Source organism: Poeciliopsis prolifica, unplaced genomic scaffold, assembly GCF_027474105.1.
Source record: "Poeciliopsis prolifica strain line A6 unplaced genomic scaffold, Auburn_PproV2 SCAFFOLD004, whole genome shotgun sequence".
In the NCBI taxonomy this organism is placed as follows: Eukaryota; Metazoa; Chordata; class Actinopteri; order Cyprinodontiformes; family Poeciliidae; genus Poeciliopsis; species Poeciliopsis prolifica.
The window spans coordinates 2,837,696-2,857,260 of record NW_026562379.1 but is presented as its reverse complement, the minus strand read 5'-3'; the positions used below and the strand labels follow the sequence as shown (position 1 = coordinate 2,857,260).

Here is a 19,565-nt window from a genome sequence, read left to right as displayed (position 1 = left end):
GCATGAAAGAGACCAGAAAGACTGGCAGAAAGGAGAGATATGCTCCATAAAAAGGACAGAGATGTGACAACAATAAGCGCTTCTCCTCGGTCCTGTTTGGTTTTTCTGTCCTTTTCTTCTTCATTTTATCTTGGTTGTTTTACCAGATCAAATTTGATCTATTTCAGGAAGACTCAAGAAGTAAAAATTTCCTGGACATATTCTATGTTTTAAGATGGTGTCAATTTTATAAATGACACCATGACAAGACACAATATTACACAATACACCACAATAAATTGATGAATGGCTTAACACCAGATTATATTAAAGATCTGTGGTTATTGTATTAATACAACAGCAGATCTTTAACAGCAGATCTTCCCGAGCTCGGGGAAGACTTGGCTCTTCTGGTTCTGGGGTTGCAGAGCAGCAACCTTATTCCAAATTGTATTATATGAACTGTTTGATCAAAATTCTTCACACAAAATACCCCAGGATGCAAAATGACAATGTTGAAGCATTTTCATTTTTTGAATTGCTGAAATGAATAAACTTTTCTGTAATTTAATCTATTGATATTGAAAAAAATATAATTAGAACCCATTACAATTTTCAAACATATTATGCTACCTGTCATCAGAAGAGTAGTTTGTGACATTGGGATACAAACCTAATCAACTGGGCCCACATCCTCAAAGATTGTCAAAGACCTCCTATCCTGGTCCAAACATTCCTGCCAAGGAGCCCTAGTGTAAGAGTGATTCATTGAGCTGTGGAGAGCAAATCTATTTTATCGAACACACTTTTTTTTAACTTTTGGAACAATGCAATGTGCATATACGGCCTATGGTGTTCCTTGTGCCTTCAAATATTGTGTAGATAGTCATGGAGGGCTATTTTTTGGTCCCTGTCCAGCCCTGCTGAGCAGCCAGCTGTTCTTTTGCACTATTGTTATCACAGACAAAAAAAAAAATCTTTTCAGATCAGCCCAGGAGTTTGAGATTGTTCTTTTTATGAAAGTCTTAAATAGAAGCTTGAAAGCTTTTGGAAGGACAAAAGGTTCTCAATCCACTTAGACTGCAGTGGAAATTATAAAAGCTATATCAGCACCATCATCTTTTTTAATTTCCAGCTGTAGCAGCATATGCTAAGCTATAACTTAATTACCCATCAAGTTACCCATAAAGTGATTTGAGACCTGCTGTAATGACACAGAAAATTCTCATTTAAGGCTCAATGTATGCCTCTCACTGATAATAACTATGCGTTGTCATGCATCCCTCTGGGTGAATCACATTTTCTTTTAAAGTTTAGTTTTAATGACTTTAAGTGTCTTTTCTCAAAAAGACGGCACCTGTTTGAAGTTTTAAATTTCTTCCAAAGTTCTGAGCTGCAAACACTTTTTGTTAATGGTAACTGGTGAGGAAAAGCAATATTAACTTTGCTGGGAGTTGCAAAGAGCTTTTTGAGGCTGAAGGACACGTGTATGAAAAAGGCAACTATCATTACTACAATGCATGAAATTGCTTCATTGGTTGAGTGAGCTTTTGTCCCACAAGTGTTTCTTGCTTAAACAAGGAACTAGCCATACGCTACTCATTAAATGGTTACTGTTAATATGATATCAATGTAGGTTTTCTCTTTCAGCTTGAACCAAACTTTGTATTTCTGAAGGTAATAACAATGAAACACATTTAATATTACTGCTAATTTTAGGATGTTCAAAGTGAATTTATTTCTTTGTTATATTTCAACATGTATTCAATGTCAATCCTTGAGAACGTTTTGAGTCTGGTTTTATGTTCATTAAAAAATAATTACAAACAAACATTATTGTGAAAGTAACATAATCTGTCTACTAACATTAATAAACGATCAAAAAAGCTTGATTTTTAATCTTTTGGCACATCATCATGTGACAAATTGCTCTTCAATACTCTAAAAACTCCATCAATGTTCCTTTTTATCTCAATAAATCTTGTTGTAATATGTTCATTGTAAATAACATTTTTTGCAATCATTAGTTTAGGTAAAAAGAAAATATCATCTTATTTAATTTATTTTGTATATTGTATATATGACAATATACAAGGGAAGTCCTTGAAGTTGCAAAAACAATTCAGATAATATTTGGATGTTTTAATTTTGGAAAAGTAATAATATTTTTTCTATTGTAATAACTATCACTGGATTATAAAAATGCACTCAGTTTTTAGTTGTAATCTGTATCAGTTGTAATCTGAGTCTATAATCCTGTCAACAACACTCTTAACAGACTTCTACCACCAAAAAGAAGAATAAAAATGTTAAATAAATGCAGTTAATAAAGAACTGTATTCACAATTATTTAACTGTATTTGAATACATTAATACATTAATTTAAAACTTAAATTTGCCTTTATGTTTGAATAAATATTTTCCCCTTTGTTTAATTATTTTGTCATTGCTAAATGATCTGCTTGCCATCTTAGTTAATCTACACAGCAAATCCAACTTCACATTAATTATATCTACTCGAGTGACACTGCAGCTGACTGATTTTAATGAGTAAGGCTGACAGATAAAAGGCTGTAATCAACTCAGCATGCAACCATAAAAGTAATATATTTATGGTTATAATAAATATATTGTATTAGCAGCATAATTAGATCATTCGGCAATTAATAAACTATCTCCGTGTTTGTTTTAACTAAAGACAAATTTGAGAAATTATTAAATAATTAGTTTATTGAATAATGACATTACTGGTCTGTTTTTCGACAGTCTAGAAACGCCACACTCACGTCACCGTGGCAAGCTGCTTCGTCATCACGCAACCCAGGAAGTGCTAAGCCGGATAGCTTACTTTTGTTTTGACAATGATGGAGGAAGAAGAATTTGAATTTACCGAAGATTTAGAGGCAATTTTGCATCTAACTCCGGAGGTGCAACTGGCCATTGAACAGGTAGCCGTAAATTTAACAGAAAACACGTTATTCCCGCTGTTGATATAATGTAATTTCATCTGTTAGCAGGCTAACGCACCATTCGGGTTTACTGTATAGGGTTTTGTTGCCAAAAAATGAAATTATACAGCAATATAGCTGGTTAGGATTTCAATCTGAAAATGAAATGCAGTGTGCACATGTAGACTTTTAGCTTAATTAGTTAACTGAATACTGTTTGTGTTTGTAAGGTTTTCCCCAGCCAGGACCCTCTGGACAGAGCAGACTTTAATGCTGTGGAGTACATCAACACACTCTTCCCCACCGAGCAGGTACTGTCATTTTGTTCCAAGTCGACACAGAAACGAAACGGTACAGGAATAATAATCCTTAAGAAATGTAGTCATTGCTTTGATAAATAACACACATCTTGACATCTATAATACGTGTTTTTTTTTTCTTTTTCTTTTATATGGTTCGAAATACAGAAATGAAAGCAAAAAATGTCAGCGCAGTAAAAGTTTAGAGCTCAAAGTGTAACTTTTAGAGCATGAATTGGTTTATCAGATTGTAAGTTTTTTACGTTTCTGGAGCATCACACAAGTGCATCATCTATGAAATGACAGTATGGAGTTGTTGACAGCAACAGCTTCACCAAACTGAAGTGTTTTTGCTTCTTTGAAGAGAAAAACAGTGAGAGAAGATAAAGTGAAAAGTTAGCCAAAAAAACTGCAAAGTTGTATTTGTAAGTCAACTTATACACATGCAACATTTATTAGCTTTGTTTAAAATAGACACAAAAGTCTGTTTCTTTAGCATTTTCTATAAAGTTTTTGTTGATATGTTATTGACACAGATTGAATAATGGTTGGAGGAGCTTGATGAAACTTTAGAAAAAGACATTGTCAGATGTTGCAAATATGTCCTTAAAACTATAGTAATCCCTCTGTTGCACAAATATTAGGAACTAAATAAATAAACAGAGTTCCTTTGCTAATGCCAAGTTAACATACTTATGGAATTATAGTGATTCATAAAGCACAAATTGTCCATACATACTGGGACCGAATCTGTCCTCACAACAAACAAGTTCTTATAAGGGAATCAAATAAATGATCAAAGTTTTTACTTATTTGTATTATCTTGATACAACACAAATTTGTCAATCAACCTTTTTGTTGTTGATTAAGCAATATAGCTGTGTTGTTTTTTTTTTGTTTGTTTTTTTTTTGCCAGATTTGAAGAATTATTAGATAAGTTCTTTTTTTTTATAACATAATTAATGCGCATGTATATTCCGCCTCCATCAGGGGTCACTGTAATCCTATATTTCTTTTATTATTACTACTTTATTTGTATTTACTTTTAAATAAGGCATATTAATTGATGGAACTACAGCAACTACATTAAGTTGATGTGTGCGTAGTTCTATATAAGTGAAAAATATACATTCACACATATGTCTGAAAAAGTGTTAAAATGATTGATTTTCCAAATTGTTGAATTCACCGTTCATCTTAGTCATCTTACGTTTCATGTTTTGTATACTGAAGCTTAAATATACATTTAGTGTGTGTACATTTAGTCCGTGCATATTACTGTTCACTTACATAGTAAGTGCAGACTACAATAATTTGTAAAATGTAATGCAAAGTAATTTGTTCATTTTAATATTGTAAGAGATTAATCAAAGAAAGCATTTTTTTCAAGATGAAAATTGTTAGTGGAAATAATGAAGAAAAGCTTTTCTACCAAAGTTCTTCTTTGGTAGAAAAATTTTTACAGTAAGTGGATGATTATTTTATGTTTTTATGACATCTTATCTTTGTTTATCTCCATTAGTCTTTGGCGAATATCGATGATGTTGTAAATAAAATTCGACTGAAGATAAGGTAAGTTTTATGTTAACTCTTTAAGAACTATAAATAGCAATATTTTTTTCAGTCTACTGTTTGTGTAAAATGGTAGTTTCTTGACCATAAAATTTTAATTTTCTTGACCATAAAATGTTCATAGTATAATAAAGCAAACATTTTATCAAAAATGGTCCAATGTTATAGTTCTCTCTGTCTGCCTCAATTGAAGTCTTCAAATGCAGTAAAATTCTTCAGGTATTCGATAAAGTTAAAACGATCATTTACTCATTTTCAAGAAAGTATTGTACGTCACAAACCTTATTTTTAATTTTGCTTGCATGTTTCTACAAGATCATTTCAGAACAGTGGAGTCCCATCCAATGTTTAAGAAAAATAATCTCTGATTCTTTGTTATTGCGTAAATTGTTAATTCTTGAATATATCTATGATTGCTGAGTGTCATTTACCTCATTTTTCATTTAACAGGCGTCTTGACGATGACATCAGGACGGTAGTGAGAGGTCAGACCAACGTTGGACAGGACGGCAGACAGGTAAGCTGAACTGCAGGTCCTTTAATGACATTGAAAAAAAAAGATCTATAGCTCATGTTTCATTTTTGTTTAACAAGTTAAATAACTTATTTTGTGTTGGCAGATATGGTAAAACAATTTCCTTTATTTAACCAGATAAACCCCATTGGGCTGTAGATGTCATTTACGTGGACAGAACATCTGCAACACATATGAAAATTGTTACACACATGAAATCAGGAATCTATGATTACACAGCATTTCTTTTAGAATTATATGAAAACTAATAACCATTTGGATTTCATTTTACACTCTTGGCAAAGACTAGAGATTAATAATATAAATATATATCAGATCCAGGCATTAATTGGCATGTTTCAACTAATATTGTCTCCTTACTGTTAGAATGGTGGCTGTGATGTAACCGAAAGAGGAAAAAAAAAGACTCCTTTGTGACTTTCTTCTCTCCCATATTTCTTCCATGGAAAAGGACAACATGACTCAGATCCATAGTTCCCACTGCTCAGTCTGCCTCTTCACGGAAAACATGTCTGGGAAATAGATTCTCATGTGTAGATCCTCACATTCTTCACATGTTTGTGTTTATCTCTCTGATTGTCAGGGCATGGTGTTAAAGAGGAGCTCAAGCTGATTTAATCAAGGCTTAGAAGAAAACTAACACCAGCCTCATTATTATCGCATGTTCTGATTGGTTAATGTTAGGTGTACATTGTCTTTGGGGAGCCAGGCACGGTGGCCCGTTTTTCACAGTCAGCTACCGTTTAGCAGCTGAAACCCTCTAAAGTCTCCATCCAGACCAATAACATTAGCCAGTCACATACAATAATTTTAGTTTGTTTTTCCAACCCCACTGAGCCATTTCAACATTTCCAGGAGGAAAAAATTCTTTCAGCAGATGGAAACAGGCTCATTTCAAGCAGGGGAGAGAGCAGCAGCATAGAACCAACAGCATCAGCAATTTTAGTCATTTCTGCTGTTGACTGAGCTCCATTACATTGCTGAGTAAAATATTAAGGTTGAAATCTAAGATGGTAACATTTATTTAGAAGAAAGGAAAGCGCAAGTTGGTTGGCGAGAAAAAGTGAATGAAATCTGGAGAGTGTTTTCCCTTTAGGTTTTTTTTTTTTTTTGCATTCAGGGAGCAGACAGTAATAAGCTCAGAGTGAAAAAGCGTGGAAATGTCACAGTGATCAGACTTCAGTTGCTGTTGGAGTTCGCATTTATGTTATCCCTGCTGCGTAATGTAATGTTTACATTTGTTTCTCTTAATGACGGTGTGTTTATTTGTATCGCTCTTTACAAAGGCATAATGCTTCCCCACTGTTTTCACTGTAATATTTGTAAATAAATAGAAATCAACAAAAAATTATATCAAGGTGCTAACATTAACATTGCTTGCGAAGTAATGTAAGTCATTAACTGATTATTTTACTTGCATTTATTGCATTTTGCTTACACACAAAACCTGAAACACACATTTCTCATGGTGAGACGTAGGAGTCAAGCATCGTTTTAATTGACATTATAATTTACATGTTCTATAATGCTCTTGCATATTGAAGTGTGTTTGTAATTCTTTGTTACTGTCAGTGTTTTATTTTGTTCCCCTTGGTTTTTTTTGTTTAAAATAAAGTCATTGAGGAAAAGAGAACACAAGCATGTGGAGAGGAAACAGAACAGCTGTGGAAATAGTCTTTACCCACTTCAAAACAAGAACATGAATAAAAACTTGAAGAATTCTTTATAGTTAACCAAAGCTTTAACGCAGATGTCAAACTTCATTCAAATGAAAGTTTACAAAACAGCCAAGTAACGTAACAATTAAGAACTTATTAAAAAATGAATTTAGGGGACGTTAGGTTGGCTAAAAGGTTAGCATACTAAATAAAAAATTAGCTATGCAGTTAGTGGATTAGTGGTTTTCCTACCACTGATTTTAGTGTGCAATCATTTAACCATCAGAGGGTTAAATAGTGATATGCATAAGGCACTGAAGTTTCAACCCAGGATGATTAGACAATCATTAGGAATGGAAAATTAAACAACAATGAATAACTTGAGGTATGTTTTAACATGGGATGTTTTTCAGGTAGGAAGGTAGTTTTGTGCTCCATTATACCCCATTTGGTTTCCTCTGCATTAGTGTAAAAATATTGAACTTTTTAATTTATCAGAATGGAGTTTTGTGGATGAAGAGAACTCAGCATTTCAAGTTTTGTTTTTGTTTTTTTACTTATTTTTTAACATCATAATTCAGTCACATCAGTTTAAACTCTTCTACAGTTTATATTTTAATGTTAAACTGTTAGAGACCTTAAATAATTGAGGTTTATTTCCAGACATTTATCCTCCAGTCGAAATAATAATTCAGAATTTTGAGCCATTTATGTTGTGAGGCACAAATTAAAATGACTACAACCCCTCTGGATTCATAATATATTTTTAACAGAGGAAGCGGTGCTGCTCTGACTGCGTGGGCTGAAAAGTCATTAATTATTAAAACCTGCAAATGTTAAAAAAAACAAGAATCCTGTGTTGAAGAAATTAAAATGTGCTCCAGTTAAACCTTTTACTGGACTTTGTAGTGATTTCACATAATTTATACGGTATTATCAGTGGGACAGATTCAATGTAAGTAAATTTCTTTTCAAGTGAACTGAAACTGTTTGGTGAAATTGATGTCAAGTCAAATGGCTGTTTAATTTTTTCAGTGACTTTTGTCATTACGAAAAGTTGCAATGACAATACCATTTATGATTGACCCCATGTCCTCAAACTTTTGTTTTACAGGTACATAACATCTCTGCAACGCTTCATGAGTTTCACTGTCTCCACCAATTTTTATTATTTTTTTTCTGCATTGAGCAGTTTAATATCAGTTTCAGTTTACAAAGTGAATTAAAATAAGTAATAAAGCATTAACAATTACTAATGAAATTTTGTTTTTAAATAGCACAGTACTAAATACTGAATTCCCATAAGTATTTAGTAACTTTAAGTTTTAAGTTTTCCAGAACTGTTTAAAAGTCCAATCTAAAAACAATGCAAATCAAGTTCACACAACTGTTTGCAATCTTCTTATCATCTTGTAAAAATGCTTGAGTAAAGGTGAGGCCACATACTATCTGTTTGATCACGTCTTGTTTGAATTTCATTGAATTTCATCGCCATTGAATTTCAAGGGTACTATTATTATTTTATCATTTCATTGCTCAGTACTGCAAATTTTATGAATTTTTGTTTCTTTTTTAATTTGAGAAACAAATTGATGCTAGATATGGTGGATCTGTTGGGTACAAGTTGTTCAATTTATTGTTTCTCACAGTGTAGCCTTGCAGTATCTTATCATCCTTCACAAAATCAAACTGCAGTAAAATAAATTGTTTTATTCATTTTGTCTGGAAAACAGATGGTCAAGAAAAAAAAGAAAGAAAAATCACACAGTTGTTTTGTTATTCTGACTTGGCTTGCATAGACCTTTTTAACTCAGTTATTTTCAAGAGTTATTCTCTAGTCCATTATAATATTTACACATGTAGGGTGGAGGGTGTTGCTCAGGCAATGTTCCAGCTGCTAAAATGGCTCTGTTTAGCTGATCTGATTTACTGCTGTGTTTATCTTAAAATGCAGAAGTACCTTTTAATGTGCCCTCTCCCTGAGACAACTCCACTGAGGTCTGCCAGCAAGACGAGCATGGTTTATCTTAAGCATGTTCAAATGTTGTTGTTTTTTTTTTTAAAGAGGCCGTGCTGCGTCTTATCTAAACTTTACAATACTGCCTGTATGAGCCGTGGAACATGTGCAGCTTGTTGCATGTCAGGGATGCACTGGTCTGTGTGAACACAGATATCATCTCTGGCATGGAGGCGCCTACAAGGCAGAGATCTTCTGAACTTTCCTCAGAGCTAAATGGAGAAAAGGGGTGCTAGGAAGCAGGCTGGATTCACTCAGCTGAGTTTGCACCACTGGACATTTTTGGACTCTTCTGTATGCCATTTGTTTGCTCAAGAGCCCCTCCAGGAAGCCTCTTAAAAGATTCAGTGGCACTTATACACTCCCTGTACTCAGATCAAACAGCAATCACTTAACCTTTAATGACTTTTTTTTTTTTTTTTTTACAATAATAGCCCTAATCAGCAGCAACCAAAGTGTGGTGTGAAATGTATAAAGAAAGAAAATTGTATTAAGTCAGAGGTAGATTTTGCTTCTCTTTTCCCAAAAGCCTAATTACAACCAGACTTGCTGTGCTGCCTTAAAAGACTGATTATTTTGATAGTCATTCTGAACAAAATACAGATTTTCAGCTTAGTGTGAGAATTCAAACCATGCTTTGTATAATGTAAGAGCAGAAAATTCAGATTTTGACCACAAGTCTGTATGGACACCCGAAAAAGGATAATTAATCAATTCCTGTCACCACACGACATATTTACGTTTGTTTAAGCCTGCTTGCTGTCCATTTGTTTGTCAGAGGTAAATTCCTCGGACAGCTGGTGTTGGCTGTTTCCAGTCCTTCTGTGCGTGTATGTCGAGAGGATCTGAAGAGAGAAAGTTGCCTCTGTGGTGCTGCCACAGCAACGGGGCCAAATTAAGCTTATTACCTTGGTATTACATGTCAGTGCTGAGTCTCTGTTTCAGACCATCAAAGAGCAGCTGGTTGAATCAGATAATGGGAGAAACTTAAGAACATCTTACAGCTGTAGCTGTTTAATGGTATATGAAGTGTAAAAAGCACTAATGATCTCTTTAGCCTTTATAGTGGCAGCCTTTATACTCAGCTTAGCCTTTGCTCTTTGTGTCAACTTAAGATATATTAATGTTTGATATTTAGTCAGCTTGTTAGTTATGTGTGCAAATTGTATGTCGAATGGTGCCCTCATTTTTAGAACTTGCTAAGGACATTAGCAGCATCATTTTAGATATCAACTAATTTAAATAGAGGAAACAATTTCTTCTGATGATTCAACTCAAACATCCACAATTAATAATTTACAAATCCTTCTTAAAGCTTACAGTTTTAAGTGTGCCCCATATTTCTTCTTAACATCTACAAGCAGTAATACACATCGAGAGTGAGTTCTGTTTGATGCATATAATTTAATTTTCCAATATACCAACAATTTTGAAAATTGCGATTCCCACCCTGGCATTTCTTGTCCATTAGCACAATTCTGATCAGTAAAATGTATTTAATCTAGGTTGGTATCAGACTAGTAACATCATCTTAACAACAACAACAACAAAATAACAATAATTTCACAATGAACACGGTTTTTGGTACAATGAACCAGTTCTGTGTTCTGCTCAGAGTACAGGCAGATTATATTACTGAACAGTGTGCAGGGAATTTGTCAGTTTCCCAATCCTGCAACTTTTTTTGGATTATCATTAATGTTAATGATAACCCATTTTACAATATCTGCATCTTTGATAAACAACTAGGAGGAAACATAGGTGTCTCGTGTCAGCAAATTCAGCATGCAACCTGTTTTTTCTTTGTTTTGTTTTTTTGGTTTGTTTTTTGTAGATCCTGCAATTTATTTGCACTTAAATGCTACACAGTTTATACACTCAGTTTAGGTAAAGTGTAGTAAAAAACACGTTGCTTCAAAAGAGTTGGACTTCCATCAATCTTTTAAAGTGGCCACAAGCCTTAGACCTCAAGGCTTTCCAACTCTTTTATTGTTGTATGCCATACTGTTTGATATGCCTCCAGGCGTAAAACTTGATTGTGGGAGACATAATATCTATTTTCAAAGACTTTGCGACATCAAGTGCCTATAATAATTGCTGTGCGGTAACTAATCAATGCAGGCTCTTCTGAATATGTGTTTAGTGTTGCTGTGTTTGTGATCTGCAGGCTTTGGAGGAGGCCCAGATAGCCATCCAGCAACTCTTTGGCAAAATCAAAGACATTAAGGACAAGGCAGAGAAGTCGGAACAAATGGTACGCACAGCAAAACACGCACAAAAACATGAATCACTCAGGATGTTTTTTCTGTGGCACATGGGAGATGCAGCTTTTATTTCTTTGAGAATGGAGAACAGTGTTGATAATGTTATTTATAAGTTGAGGTAATGCACCTTCCATCTGTGTTGCTGTTGCAAGCATCTCTGTGTGGGTGTGTGTGTGTGTGCGTGTGTGCGTGCTTTCATCTCTAAGATTAATAGAAAGGTCAGTGGGTTGGGTAAGAACTGGAATAATAGCGTTGGAGATGCTGTAGGTGGAATGGGCATGCAGATCTTTGGACATGGTATGCCTTTTCATTCTAAAAGAAGCAAAAATGCTTTCTTTGCACTATTTCAACATTGGTACACCTTGCACAGATGGGTAAAAAGCCTTAAAAGGAATTCATTCATTGTTCTTTTTTGCAGTAAGCTATTTTTGCCAAAAAAAACCCAAAACTGCCTGTATGTGTATGTGCTTGGTTGGAGTTTGACTTATTAATTATAGGGGGTTTCCATGTTAATTAGGAAAAAGTGTTGGAGGGGTTTACATTTGCTTATTGGGCCTTCTTTTATTTTAAAATTTTGATTATCTGTCTTGTATTGCGCAGGTCAAGGAGATAACGAGGGACATCAAGCAGTTGGATCATGCCAAGCGCCACCTCACTACTTCCATAACCACACTCAATCACCTGCACATGTTGGCAGGGGGTGTCGACTCTTTAGAGTGGGTGCACCCTATCTTATTTAACCTAAACCAAGTCCTCTCTTGTCTATGGATTTGGAAATGCCAGCTATAAGTGTGATGCGAGTTCTTGCATCCAGCAGTCTATCACAAACACTGAGTTTCATAGTTAATTTTTTTTAATAGAGACAAAAGTAGTGGAAAGACATTCCATTACATGATAGAATATGTCATTTCATTTGAAAATAGGAATATCCTGCAGATTTTCCTCTTGTTTCAAGAAAACTGGTACTAAACTGTAAACATCATTCCTACAAGTGCCTGGAACATCCTTATTTCTTAAATTTAAAGATCTATCACTGCAATATTTTGATACATTAATAATAAAGATGTAATGATGAACTATATAAGCAAATATTTATTAACAAAAAATTGTTTTATTCATTTCAGAGCCATGACCAGAAAGCGGCAGTATGGAGAGGTGGCCAACTTGCTGCAGGGAGTGGTTAATGTACTTGAACACTTCCAAAAATACATGGGCATACCCCAGATCAGGCAGCTTTCAGAGAGGTAACACAGCTATATCCCTCCCCCTTCACACACACAAATACATGCGCACACACACACACACACACACGAACGGACACATACGTACATTTACACTTGGGTGTTTGGTGATCAGCATAACTCTGGAGCTCATTTCCAGCAGCCAGAGGGTGACCTCCCTTCCTCTCTCTGCTGAAAATATTCCTCATCTCTTCTTCTGAGCTGTTGAAAAGTGGTTCCTTTGTTTTGGGAGGGGCTCTGTGTATTACATCCTGTTTATGCAGATATACGCACATAGAAACATTGTGCTTCACATGTAGGAAAAACGCAGGAAGGAAACTGTCTGAATGGGCCCTCATTATTCCAACATTTTTGTTTTTATTTTAAGATAGCACAGACACCCATTTCACAGGGTGTGTTTCTGTCTCTGAATAAATAGGATTATTTATGTGAGAGTAAATTGTATGTGCTTAAGATCAAATGTCATGCCTGGTGCTTTTCTGTAAGGCTTTTACCCACTTGGGGATGTTTGTTTACTCTGAAGTCACTTGCAACAATATGTTGCTGTCTGGTTTGAACAAACAGTTCTATAAACATGCATAAAACATAAAAGGTCTTTGTTATCCTCTTTCCATCCATACCACTATTTTCCAAAGACAGAATTTGTTTTGGTCACATTAACCAGTTTCATAATCATGTTTTAAAAAAAACCCACTTCTGATTTGTATAAACTTATAAGAAAGACCTTCATTTCTGTTTTGACTGACGTGTGGTAGGTAGTCTTCATACCAAATAACAGCTGCAGCTCTGCTGTGGACAATGGGAAACACAAGTAAGGGACAAACATCAAGGCAGGGCTGGTTCAGTCTGACAAACATGGGCTGATCTGGAAGGATTTGAATCAGAATCAGCTTTGATTGCAAAGTTTGTGCACACAGAGAATTGGGCTTTTATTTCACTTTGCTCTCAGTGAAGGAACTGAAAATATAAATACAAAAGAATAAAGGTAAAATAAATGTAAAAGTTTAATTCCCTGTATGACTAATAAAGAAATATATGTCAAAGTCTAAAACTAATGGGGTTACATATCCAATGCAAAACAAAGGCTTTTTCAGGCAGTAGTTGGCATTTGTCTTAAAATGAATGTAAAGGATTGACTTGATGAATGAGACATGCATGACTTTTTTTTCTTTTTTTATACTTTTAAGCCTCAAGTTCTGAGTTAAGCTCTTGCCAGTTTGAGCTCCTGCAGCTAAACTTTATCAGTAAGTGTTGCATTGGAGCAGATTACCCAGGAATATTGAAGTTTCATCCAAAGTAACCCTGCCTGTGATAATGTGTAGCTTTTGTAATCCATTATAAAGTTTAAATGTGTTGCTTGGGAATCTAACAATTATGTTCAATTAATAAATTATGTGTACTTTTTAATCAAATGAATACTTAAATGCATATTGAATTTGTGACCATGGAAGATTATTTTTCATTAGTGATAAGGTTTTTATTTCATTTTTCGCTCCGTGTTTGTGTTGTAAAATAATGAGGTTAGTTTGATGATTTTTAATTGCATCCACCAGACATATTTACCTGAGTTGCTTTTATCCAACAAATACTCGAGATCTGTCAGCATTTCTAGAAGGCGTCTTTTCATAATACCTAAAATAAAACTGAGGTGATATTTTCTTGTCATAGCTCCTTCTTGTGAAACAGGAGACCTGAAAACCTGACAGGAAGAGTGTTGATTTTTTTTTCTCAAAAACAATCTCAAGGTTCTTTCTTTTTATTTATTTATATCTTTTTTTTTAATTGCTGTTTTCTTATAATTACATTGTACATCAATGTTATTGCAGTAAATTAGACAGGCTTATATTGTCTGTGGTATTTGTTTCAGGATTTGAAATCAATCTTCTTATGTATTTTCTCAGAGTGCATCGTATGTGATATTTATTACTTTGTTTGTCTTGTTTTATTAAGCAGCTAATTAATTTACATATTTACTTTGTTTTCAGCAACTTATCAAATATGATCTAATGCGTTGTTGTTTGTTTGTAGACAAACATAAATAACTTGCAGCCCATTAGGTGTCTAAATGCAATAGTTGCTCTTCTCTCTTTCCAGTTTATGCAAAATTTTGCATTGCTAATTCCACTAGTGGGCCTAGATGAAAGACTACTACAGATTCATCATTAACTGAACAGAGCTTTAGGGTTGCATTATTTTACTTTTACATTTCTGCTCAGTGTCCTTATATTTAATGTTTGTACATTAATTAAGCCAAATGATCTTTCATTTGGTTGTTAGCCATAAAAAGTCTCTGCCACAGTAATTAGGGAGTGGAATTAATTGACAGTCACATGCAGCAGAAAAATGCTATTACTCTTCTGAAATGCTGAGCTGAGCTGCTTTGGAGAACAATTAACAGCTCAATCTAATTGTTTTGTTTCTGAAAGAGTGAAGGCAGCACAGAGTGAGCTGGGGACTCAGATTCTGGCAGATTTTGAAGAAGCCTTTCCTGCTCAAGGCTCCAAGGTAAACATGTTATATAAAGAAAAATCTTTATTTTCATGTTCCTTTTTTCTCCTTATCCTCAAATAAAGAGACTAACTTTGATGTCTAAATGCGTCCGCACAGAGACCCGGTGGACCCAGTAATGTCCTCAGAGATGCCTGCCTGGTGGCAAATGTACTCGACCCGCGCATCAAACAGGAGATCATCAAAAAGTTTATCAGGCAGCACCTCTCAGAATATCTGGTTCTCTTCCAGGAAAATCAAGATGTAAGACTAAAATAAATGTTCGTTTAATCTTGCTAGACACAATTGGTGCCTGAATAAAGAGCTTAGTTATTGTCCTCTGTTTTTTAGGTCGCCTGGCTGGATAAGATTGATCGCCGCTATGCTTGGATCAAGCGACAGCTGGTAGACTATGAGGAAAAATATGGTCGCATGTTTCCTGAAGAGTGGTGCATGACGGAGCGAATCGCTGTGGAGTTCTGCCACATCACCAAGTAAAAAAACACACAAAAATCACGGGTGTTCAAACAAAGCTTGGGGAATTAATCACATAGTTTATGACTGCTGTAAGTGCTAATCATTTATAGAGACAAAGAGGGAAGAAAGTGACAGAAAACAGTAAAACAAATAATGTAGATATTGAAGAAATTTGTCATTTCAAATCCTTAGCATTATGAATTGATCTGAATTGCTGATGAGTTTCTACTCCTGGAAAGAGAACAATCTTTTTTCAGCAGTTGAAGTCAATGGCCCACATAAGCACTGACCCAGTGTTGATACTTCTCCATCTTTTCCCTCAACTTTTCAAGCCTCTGCATGCTTGAAAAGCAGCGGCTTTGGCCTCTTTGTGTTGCTTCTGGCTGTAACCGAAGCCCGCTTTACTTACTCCTTTCACCATAAAACCTCTCAGATGAGTCTGTCATTTTGCCACCATTCCTGCTCGCACTAAGTCAAGCTAAATTGTTGTAATGCAACCCCCTCTTATGCTTTTTCAAAGCGTGCTGACGTTTTGAAACCAGAAGTCTGACATTGCAACACAACAGCTTCGGTGCCCTTTCTGTTCAGTTCTGTGAATTCTTCCTCCATTTACGGCAAGGCTCAAAAACAGTTTTTCTCCAATTTCATGTCGGTGCTTCTCACACTAACCATCAAAGTGGGATGAAGGCAACAGCCTTTAACAGGTTGTGCAAAAGTGGCTTGAATAAAGGAAAATTGCAAGTATCATCTGTAAAAGGACTAAATAGATATTGAAGAATACTCATTGGCATCAACATGGATAGCTGGAGGAAAACGTTGAATTTAGAACAAAATGGCATCAATGGTGGTAACATGAAATGAGAAAACAAACTGCAAAGAAAACCATGATTTTGTAAACAGCTGTAGCGTCTCAGTTTAGTAACATTTTTATATTTCTAAAAGGTTTTTCACAACCACTCAGTGCCTTTGAATTAAAACAATTTGATGTGTGTCAAATACATATACACAAATTTATATATATATAGTCAGTACTTCAGTAAAAAGTCACTTTAATCAAAGTTCAAGACATTGAACGAGTGCAGTCTTACAAATATCTTGGGAAAGATGGTAAACTAAACCTTGAAAACAATTTTGACACAGTCTGCTAAAAGGCCCATCAGTATTGTTTCTAAGAAGACTCTGACATTTTATTATTGACCAAACCATAGTGACTCTGCTTTACTGTGTGTTTTTTGAGTTGGTTTTATCCTTTTCCTTGGTGTCATGTTTTGATCGAGCAAGATCAGAGAATTCTCTTAAGCAGATTGTTAAAATTGAAGTATTATGTAAAATCGCCTTTTTTGAACTTTACATCATGTTATAATCTTAGCCCTTCGTCAAAAACATACCTGGATTTTCTGTGGTAGCCATTTTGTCTGTTCAAAACGCCTGGGTGGAGCAGCGCCGCTTTCCAGGCGCAGCTTCTTCTCAGAGCTGCAGTTTCCAAACTTCTGAGCTTCTGCCTTCCCACTGGAGGGAACCCTCCTCCAGTGGGAAGATCCAGTTCCTTCAGATTAGCCAGCAGTAATTAGCAAACACCTGATGGGACTGGTGGAGTAGTTGAATGAATGTGCCTGGGCAAGTTACAAAGAAACACCCTTTTTGAAGCCATCTACAAGTTCCTGTTGTGTGTGTTTGAAAAGGGTGGAACTAGCCAAGGTGATGCGAACACGGGCAAAGGAAATTGAAGTGAAACTGCTTCTGTTCGCTATCCAGAGGACGACAAACTTTGAGGGTTTGCTGGCCAAGCGCTTCACAGGATGCACCTTAACGGATACACCTGGGGTAAGAAAAGTTTCCACAGTCACAAGCTTAATCCAAACACTACTATTTCCCCAGAATGGGAGTGTCCAAGTTGAATATTAAATCAAAAGTCAAATTCACTACTCACTCAGTAATGTTACATCAAAAAGTAATGCAAACACAAAAAACACCTCTTTTTTTTATTTGATAAATTTCATGTACCGACAGACAGACGGCAGTAGGAACTGACAGGACTTTGCTAAATTGTTCAGACCACTTGAGCTTTTCCACACATTGATGTGTTTTCCAATAATTTTGTTGTTTGTGACAAACCAACAAAAAGAAGTGAGGAGTTGGGAAGTGATGGATAACTAATGGACAGTTTTCAAAGTATTTAAGGATTTAAACAATGCACCTGGCATTTGTATGTCCGGCAGTTAAGGCCTGGGACTTAACCAACACATGAACATGCTTTGATTTTAACCATTCCACTTCAGCTCCCCATTTCCAAGTTTGCCCTGGAATTAGTTTAATCCACCTTGGTATCAACTATTGTCTGAAGGCCTGATACTGCTACCATCATTTTTACAAAGTAGGAAACATATGTTCAGGTGTTGTGTGGCATTTTATATATAAAATGCTAAATATATTGATATAGCATTTTGTGCAATACGTGTCGGCCAAATAGTCGGTCGCATATTTTCTTTGTCTCTGTACTATGGCTTTCTTCCTCCCATAAAGCCAGATGTGTTGTGTGCAATTAATGGCTCTACTGTCCACAGATTTTCCTATCTGTGCTGAGGATGTTTTCAGCTCCTCCAGAGTTACCTCTGATTAATCCCCCTTTGCCCAGCCAAGCAGATTAGAGAAGTCTTGTTGGGGTCCACTTTCAGATGGTAGATTGAACATTGCTCTGTAGCAGGTTCAAAGCCTGAGATATTTTTTTTTAAACCCAAGTCTGCTTTCTTGATATTTATGATGCTGTTTGTTCACTAATATTCCCTACCAAACCCCTGAGGCCTTCATTGAACAGGTGTTATATACTGAGGTGACTTGCGAAGGCTTTTGCTTGCATTAGTTTTAATTTAGAATCAACATTTTAAAAACATATGCACACCACACTTTTCAGATTGAATGAATCTTTAGGGCAATGTTTGTGTTGCTATGTCCTGTAAAAATCTGTGTGTTTATTTATTTATTTTCCACTGGAAAAGTGTTGAAATGAAATAGCCATTTTCACGTTTTAATTCTGTTCTGATCCTCAACATTTTTGACACCTGAAGACACCTTTTAATCCAGGTCATGTCTTTCGCGTGAAGGGGAAAGTGCCTCTTGCAGTGAAAACAGATAATAGGGGCATGATTAGTTATAGTCAACTAGGCCAACCTCATCCTGACCTTAAGGAGTTAAAGCTTCACAGAAGCCTTTTTGTCTGCAGTTCACTTCAGACCCATGCCCAGTAAGCTGTGTTTCAGCCAGTAATTTGGTGGAGTTAAATTATATAAATCTATGATTAAAGCACCACAGCAAGTGGTCTATAGGAAAGTGCTGAAACCTTGACTAATCCAACTACAATGAAAGCTTGTCTTTACAAACTGTGCATTAGAGATTAGTACAGAGGCTGTATTATATATTTTTACAGCAGCAGAAGAGACCAGATAGCCCACTAGCTCAAACTAACCCATTTTTAGAGGATGATCCTGGGGAAGATGTGGGATCAGAAAAGGATGAAGATCTTGCTAAGGTAAGTTGAAGTCGCCTAAAATTCATAGCAACTTCAAGAGTCAGATCGCTGATCACTTTTTGATTTTTATTTTTTCCAGCCGAGGAAACCCAAAGCTCCCGACAATCCATTCCATGGCATTATCTCCAAGTGTTTTGAGCCTCATCTCTACGTCTACATTGAGTCCCAAGACAAGTGAGCGACACACTCATGACAGCAGAGAGCACTGAAGTGGGTTAGGGTGCAAACACCAATTTTGAGAGCAGGTTGTATGTAAAGCTGGCCCATGAATGCTTTTTGGTCTTGCTGCTCATCAATCAGTCCCTCCTGTTATTCTGCTTCACCTCCTTCTGCCTCTCCAGCTCTTGTTCCTCTGCATGCTTCCGTCTCCGCTGTGGCAGAAATGTTTCCCATTAGCTGCAGAACCACAGAGACTGAAAGAAAGAGACAGGGAGGGTGAATAAATGCTGTCACAGCAGATATGCCTATTTTCTTTCCCACCTCTTTCTCCTTTCTTTCCTTTTTTTCTTTAGATTGCCTTTCTCTACTCTTCTTTTGTCTGATTCATGTCTCAGTCTTTTTT

General features: G+C 35.7%; 1 protein-coding gene across 2 annotated transcripts in view; it reads left to right on the top strand.

Annotated features, from left to right (window-relative positions):
- Positions 1 to 2,807: 2,807 nt before the first annotated feature.
- The window catches only part of vps53 (VPS53 subunit of GARP complex), a 31,871-nt gene continuing 15,113 nt past the window's right edge, over positions 2,808 to 19,565 (top strand). Inside the window, exons 1-13 of one of the 2 annotated variants that reach the window (XM_055028412.1) lie at positions 2,808 to 2,927; positions 3,158 to 3,238; positions 4,749 to 4,798; positions 5,249 to 5,315; positions 11,176 to 11,262; positions 11,873 to 11,988; positions 12,397 to 12,516; positions 14,940 to 15,018; positions 15,121 to 15,264; positions 15,352 to 15,494; positions 17,160 to 17,301; positions 18,905 to 19,003; positions 19,083 to 19,177. In XM_055028412.1, the coding sequence (XP_054884387.1) occupies positions 2,841 to 2,927; positions 3,158 to 3,238; positions 4,749 to 4,798; positions 5,249 to 5,315; positions 11,176 to 11,262; positions 11,873 to 11,988; positions 12,397 to 12,516; positions 14,940 to 15,018; positions 15,121 to 15,264; positions 15,352 to 15,494; positions 17,160 to 17,301; positions 18,905 to 19,003; positions 19,083 to 19,177 (1,310 nt within the window). In that variant the 5' untranslated portion in view covers positions 2,808 to 2,840. Of the gene's footprint in view, positions 2,928 to 3,157; positions 3,239 to 4,748; positions 4,799 to 5,248; positions 5,316 to 11,175; positions 11,263 to 11,872; positions 11,989 to 12,396; positions 12,517 to 14,939; positions 15,019 to 15,120; positions 15,265 to 15,351; positions 15,495 to 17,159; positions 17,302 to 18,901; positions 19,004 to 19,082; positions 19,178 to 19,565 lie in introns of both variants that reach the window. The other variant, XM_055028411.1, reaches the window with a different exon arrangement.